At 37.5% G+C, this 6505-nt stretch overlaps 1 protein-coding gene across 1 annotated transcript in view; it reads left to right on the top strand.

Annotated features, from left to right (window-relative positions):
• The window catches only part of foxred1 (FAD-dependent oxidoreductase domain containing 1), an 8074-nt gene extending 2065 nt beyond the window's left edge, over positions 1 to 6009 (top strand). The window contains exons 4-11 of the mRNA XM_027278519.1: positions 1253 to 1371; positions 1461 to 1555; positions 1984 to 2085; positions 2720 to 2796; positions 3945 to 4105; positions 4869 to 4998; positions 5088 to 5192; positions 5350 to 6009. Coding sequence (XP_027134320.1) covers positions 1253 to 1371; positions 1461 to 1555; positions 1984 to 2085; positions 2720 to 2796; positions 3945 to 4105; positions 4869 to 4998; positions 5088 to 5192; positions 5350 to 5604 — 1044 coding nt within the window. The 3' untranslated portion in view covers positions 5605 to 6009. The remainder of the gene's footprint in view (positions 1 to 1252; positions 1372 to 1460; positions 1556 to 1983; positions 2086 to 2719; positions 2797 to 3944; positions 4106 to 4868; positions 4999 to 5087; positions 5193 to 5349) is intronic.
• The last annotated feature ends 496 nt before the right edge of the window (positions 6010 to 6505 follow it).

Below are 6505 nucleotides of genomic sequence, written 5' to 3'. Positions count from 1 at the left end.
AAGCCGGTTTTCAAGATAAAGACACTTGATTTTGTCCTTTATTTATACAAAACATTATACTATTGCCATTCAATACTACATTATATCAGAGATACTTTAGATGTTGTAAGCGGTACTCAAATACCAGTCTTAAAGGATATTAAAGTTCTAAGAGCAGAAAACTGTAGATAAAACCCATTTCTGTATAGCCAACTGGATCTGCAAAGAAATAGCAAGGCCCAACTGCCCCCCAATATAAGAACAACATTGACTATTGACTATTGCGACATTTCGGGTTCTCGGGCGGTTCTCCCTGCCTGAGAACATCCACCTCTCCATGGCCTCCGCGGACTTCATGAGGAACATCAATGTAGGTCACGTTGAAGTCACTGCTGTTTGTGTGGCGCCTCTCTCAGCTCACTGCACTCTGGAAACAAATAACGAGCCTTTAATTCAGCAGCTGATTGATATATTGTGCCCATATTTGCTTTTAAAGCCGGTTTCAAGATAAAGACACTTGATTTTGTCTTTATTTATACAAATATTATACTATGCCATCAATATACATTATATCAGAGATACTTTAGATGTTGTAGAGGTACTCAAATACCAGTCTTAAAGGATATTAAAGTTCTAAGAGCAGAAAACTGTAGATAAAACCCATTTCTGTATAGCAACTGGATCTGGCAAAGAAATAGCAAGGCCCAACTGACAATATAAGCAACCAACATTGATATCTGACTATTGCAGACATTTCGGGTCTCGGCGTATATGTAATCTTACAATCTGATGTGCTTTTTTCTGCTATGTAATGCAGAAATAATGTTAGTGGTTAATGTCACTGCAATATTTATCCAACAGATTAAGAGAGACCAAGCAGCTCTGAGCTTCATGTCAACAAGAACTGGTGTTCTGTTACTTAACATGCAGAAATTAAAACAGAAGTTAGACTTCTGAGTGCCTTTGTATAGTTATACCAGGGTAAGATCTACATAGAAAAGGTCTGTTTACATTCCAGGTCCAAAATCTATGAATATTCCACCTCAAAAATCAGTGTGCATCTCAAAAATCTTGCATACTCTAGTAACTTCAGCAAATATGGGAGTGACAATGATCTCCACATTAAATGTTGTTACTTTAATCACCCTGCTCTCTTTCTGGTGCCACTCTGAGAACAAACACATAATTTTAACGTCCACCACCGCTGTGACTCTTCTGTATTTGTGCTCCAGTGTGTGTTAGTATATAAATTATTATCTGTGACCGTCCACAGGAACACCTCAGCGTTTTGCATGAAGACCCAGTGGACCTGCAGTTCAACCAATCAGGATACCTCTTTCTGGCCAGTGAGGATGTCGCTCACATCATGGAGACAAACTACAGCACCCAAAGGTGTCTGTCATTCATTATTACATTACATTCAGTACATTGAATAATAATTATTAGTCAATTAATGATCTTACTTTGTGATTCTGCTGTAGGGATGCTGGAGCCAAAGTTGCACTTCTCTCACCGACACAACTAAAGGAAAAGTTTCCATGGATAAACACAAATGGTGTGGCGCTTGCCTCATATGGTGAGTTGATATTTGGTCACTCTGTATAGTTGTAACGTTTTTAGCAACAACATTTGCTCTGCTATGTGTCTATATTTGTATTAGTGTGACATTCTTGATTGTGGCACACATACTCTATATCTGCTGCCATGTAGTTTTGTGTAGAATAAAGGTAGAGTCACATTTCTTTTCCCACCACAACCTTCCTTGTAGTCCTGTTTATAGCCCACATCTATGTTGACTCTTGCTTTTCAGAGAGGGGAGGGAGTTTTTCTTTTCTTTTTTTTGCAATAATAAGAGAGACACATTGCAAACACTTAAAAGGAAGGATAAGGTTTGAGGTGTTATGGGTAAAGATAACTTTCTTTTGACAATGATGTTGTGAGTTGCTGTTTTTACATGTTCATCTGTGTATCTCAGTGTAGTAACTGTGTTTAAATGAATTGCAGGGCTGGAGAACGAGGGCTGGTTTGACCCCTGGACTCTGCTGAACGCTTTCAGAAGGAAAGCCATCTCCATGGGAGTTATTCAGTGTTGTGGAGAAGTTACAGGTTGGTTATGACGTCCTGACACAAGAACGTCCTGATGTAACTCTGTTTATTTTTTAGACCTCGTTAAAAAAATCACTGTCAGTATCACTCTTATTTCAACACTGCCGTAAAAAACTTGCCCGCGTCTACCGTGGTTTAGTATTTTGTATTTTAAGCTGCATATAAACTTTGCAAGCACTCTTTGTTTATGTCAGGTCGACGTCTGCCCGGTCCAAACCTCTGAATAAAATATAACCACACGTTTAGTAAGAGCACAAACACAACATCTGCTCCATTGTTCATTCGTAAAAATAAATAAAAAATCATGTTTTCTCAGTTTTTGGTTTCTCAGTTTTCAGCGTCTACAACTCGAATACACATGGGAAGTTATACTGACTGAAAAGGTGTAGGCTGAAGCCTTTGTTTATTGCATCTGCCCTCTTTGCATGATTTTGTTATACACTGTTGCATGTTTTCATTTTAGGACATATTGTGCATATATATATTTGTATTGTTTATATTTTTTAAAAATATTTTCTTAATGCACTGATACAAAGGAAATGACATTATTTCAAAAGTGAATAATTGGTATTTTAATAATTAATTAATAATGTTTTATTCAGTTATATGTCTTACATTACTGTTTCTTCCACAGATTTTAAACATACAACAAACATGGTGATGACCGCTGATGGTGAACATCTGGGTCTCAGGAGAATACATTCTGTCAAAGTAAGCAGTGGTGGAAAGTAACTGAGTACTATGTATTATATATATATATTACTATATTCCTTATATTCTTCCTTATTTTTTACTTTATGTTTGTTTTGCACCAAATACACTAAGACATATTCCTTGTTTGTGAAAACCTACTTGGCAATAAACCTGAATCTGATTTTGATTCTGACTAAGTAACTAGATACATTTACTGCAATACTGTACGACCTATACTTTTAAAATCTACTTGATACTTCTACTCCGTTCCAGGGAAATGTTGTATTTTTACTCCACTGCAATTATCTGACAGTTTAAGTGACTGTACAAATCAAGTTTTTACATATAAAATATTCAGTATGATGAATGTTTTATATAGTTTAATAATAGTGTGGTTTAAATGAATAATAATGGTTGCAGTAAGTATTATATTTATCATGTATCACTTACTGAAATTTTAGTTCTTTATTTTTTTCTTTCCTGCTTTGGGACTTTTTGGGGCTTTTTTGTTTGTTTATTTTGCTTTTGTGGGACTTTTTGGGGCTTTTTTGTTTGTTTATTTTGCTTTTGTGCAAACAATGAATAATATAATTGGAACATGGCCGACATCATATATGATCATATGCAATCTTTTATCTTAAAAATGAATTTTAATATAATTAGCTGTACCTCCACTAACCATAACAGCAAAATTATACACATTAACGCATTCCACTATAATCATCTGATAATATCGTCATATAGGATAAGATGAGCTGGACTTACCCATACTGTGGAAATTCACTTGTTACAGCAGCTCACAATACACAAGGTGGAAAAGACATTTCTCATAAATAAGAAATATATAGAAAAGTAGAGTACATGTTATATATCGTATATCATTGGTGGGGTTAATTTTTCTGCCAAAAGAATACTTTTACTTTGATACTTTAAGTACATTTATAATTCCTTTGTACTTGTACAGTCTCAGAATTTTTAATGCAGGACTTTTACTGGTAATGGAGTACTTTTACACTGTTGTATTGGTACTTTTACTGAAGTAAACGATCTGAATACTTCCTGCTCCATCGTGGGACTGTGACCAACTCCTTTGTTTAACTGCCACAGCACCGTAGGAGCAGCATAGCATCGTTCATGGTGATAATGTGTGATGTTGTGTTGAGCAGGTGCAGATGTCGAACAGCTTGGAGTACCAGCCTGTGGAATGTGCCATTGTGGTGAATGCAGCAGGAGCCTTTTCTGGTAAACTGGCAGAGATGCTGGGAATTGGCCTCGGCCCTAAAGACACCATTGCAGGAATTCCAGTGCCCGTTGAGCCTCGGAAAAGGTTGGTCATTGACTTTAAGAGGCATACTTTCCCTTTTTCTTAAAGAAACAGCCCCGATAGCTGTCAAAATGTCTGGTTTTCTTTGAAAGGGACTGGCAGTGCCCTCACAGCGCAGTTCTTTATTATTCTCATCTTTAATTTGAGGCTGTTTCAGTCCAGATCCAATGAATGGTGTGAAAATTGTAACCTTATTTAAATGTACAGGGGAAATAGTTTCAGCACTCACCCAGTATGAATGTGAATACCCTCAAACACACACATTTAAGGACAGGTTATACTTGAAAAGAACATATTGTCAGACCACAATGGAAATCAAAAGTGTTTCTAGTTTTTTCAGCCACAGTCAAAGGAGGAGTGAAAAGTCGGCTGTCCTTGAGAGAAAGAAGTGACGTTATCTCTTTTAAATACAGGATAACGGCAATATATTTACAGACACCCAACGGTTCCCACCATGAGCAAGCACCTGGCAACAGTGGCAAACGTCAAGCAGAACCCAGCTCATGGTCAACAGACATCGGGTTGAGTTTAGAGAGGAAGAGGGAAAAAGATGCACAGCTGCAGTTACAACAGAAATATGACTAATATTTAAAATATTACTGACAATAATAATAATATTGGCAGTGGGTGTCAAGCAGGTGTTCAGCAGGAGGCTCAGCCACACTTATTCTAAATTCTTATCCCACCCACACAAGATCAAAACCACAGAGAAAGGACTGTAAAAATATAGTCTATGAAAGGTATTACTTTTGTAACTCTTTTTCAGGTATATCTACGTATTCCACTGTCCTGATGGTCCAGGTTTAGACACTCCCTTCCTGATTGATTACTCTGGAGTTTACTTCAGAAGAGAAGGCTTAGGAGGGAACTACATCGCTGGAACATCACCAGAGGAGGTTTGTTGGAGTTCAGGGCTGTTTCTCTCTCTATTTTAATGAATAAGAATCAGAAGTGTTAGTGTTTTATTCCTTTTGTCCATCCTCAGGCGGAGGAGCCAGATACCAGTAACCTAGAGGTGGACCACCAATTTTTTGAGGACAAGATTTGGCCCTACTTGGCCAATCGTGTTCCTGCATTTGAGAAACTGAAGGTACATTTGGCTATATAACTGCTCACTATATGAGTTTTCATGTTTCTTTGCCTGGTTATCATTCTACGGAGAAGAAAATCTTTTTTATGTTGTTTAGCTGTTTTCACAGATTAGTGTAGATGTATCTTAGCTCTCTTTCTCTTGTTCTTGCCCTCAGGTGACGAGTGCGTGGGCAGGTTTCTATGACTACAACACCTTCGATCAGAACGGCATCATCGGTATCCACCCCATGGTCAACAACATGTACTTTGCCACCGGTTTTAGCGGCCACGGCCTGCAGCAGTCCCCCGCGGTGGGTCGTGCTGTGGCAGAACTGATCCTGGATGGGGGCTTTAAAACGTTGGACTTGAACGGCCTCAGCTTCAGACGCATTATGGCCGAGGAGCCCATGCTGGAGAGGAACATCGTATAAAGGAGCTGGAACCGTGGCTCACACGCCCGCCAAAGCTAAATTATGACAAAAAAAAAATCAGTACGACAACTGTATGACATAAATTCATGACTCAAAGTGTCAAAAACCTCTAACAGCCATAAGATGTATGACTTTTGCCAGTCGGGACAAGTGTGACATTGCTGTAGAGCAACATAGTCCCCACTTTGACAGCAGAGAGCGCTGTCTGCTTCCTGTTTCCCAGAGTAGAAGAAGTACTCAGATCTTTTACTTAATTAGTAAGTACAAATAACACGGTAAAAATACTGTAAAAACTGTTACAAGTAAAAGTCTTAAATTGAAAATATTTGTCAAGTGTAAGTATATCTTGATGCTAATACTTAAAAATATACTTAAAGTACCAAAAATAAAAGCACTCATGCAGAACGACCCATGTCAGAATAAAATATATTATAACATTGGATTATAATCATTGAGACCTGACACATGAATATGCAAGCATGTAATGTTGTAGCTGGTAAAGGTGGAGCTAATTTTAACCATAAATGAAATAGTACTTCAAGACTTGTTTTGTCTGTCACAGAGGACAAATTTATCACAAAACCTCTCTCTCTACCTCTACACAGTATCAAAAAATAAGTAAATCGTGACATGAAGTCAAATGTTTCTCCAATTAAGAGGCAATGAATTATATATATTCACATTGCATACACATATAGCGTATTAACGTGTATGTTTTCATACCTCTGGTGCAAAGGAAATTAGAATGTATTGAATTCAATACTACAAACTTAAAAGGTTTTTGTTAAACGGATGACAGCTTTAACTTTAACGCTCGTGTGAACAATGTGTACTTGGATTAAGTCGAGAAAGATGCTTTCTAGAAAGATGAAACTCTGGGAAAATGTCGGAAAAGAGGAAC

This window comes from Larimichthys crocea, chromosome III (genome assembly GCF_000972845.2).
Source record: "Larimichthys crocea isolate SSNF chromosome III, L_crocea_2.0, whole genome shotgun sequence".
Lineage (NCBI taxonomy): Eukaryota > Metazoa > Chordata > Actinopteri > Sciaenidae > Larimichthys > Larimichthys crocea.
This window is presented reverse-complemented; position numbering and strand designations above follow the sequence as displayed.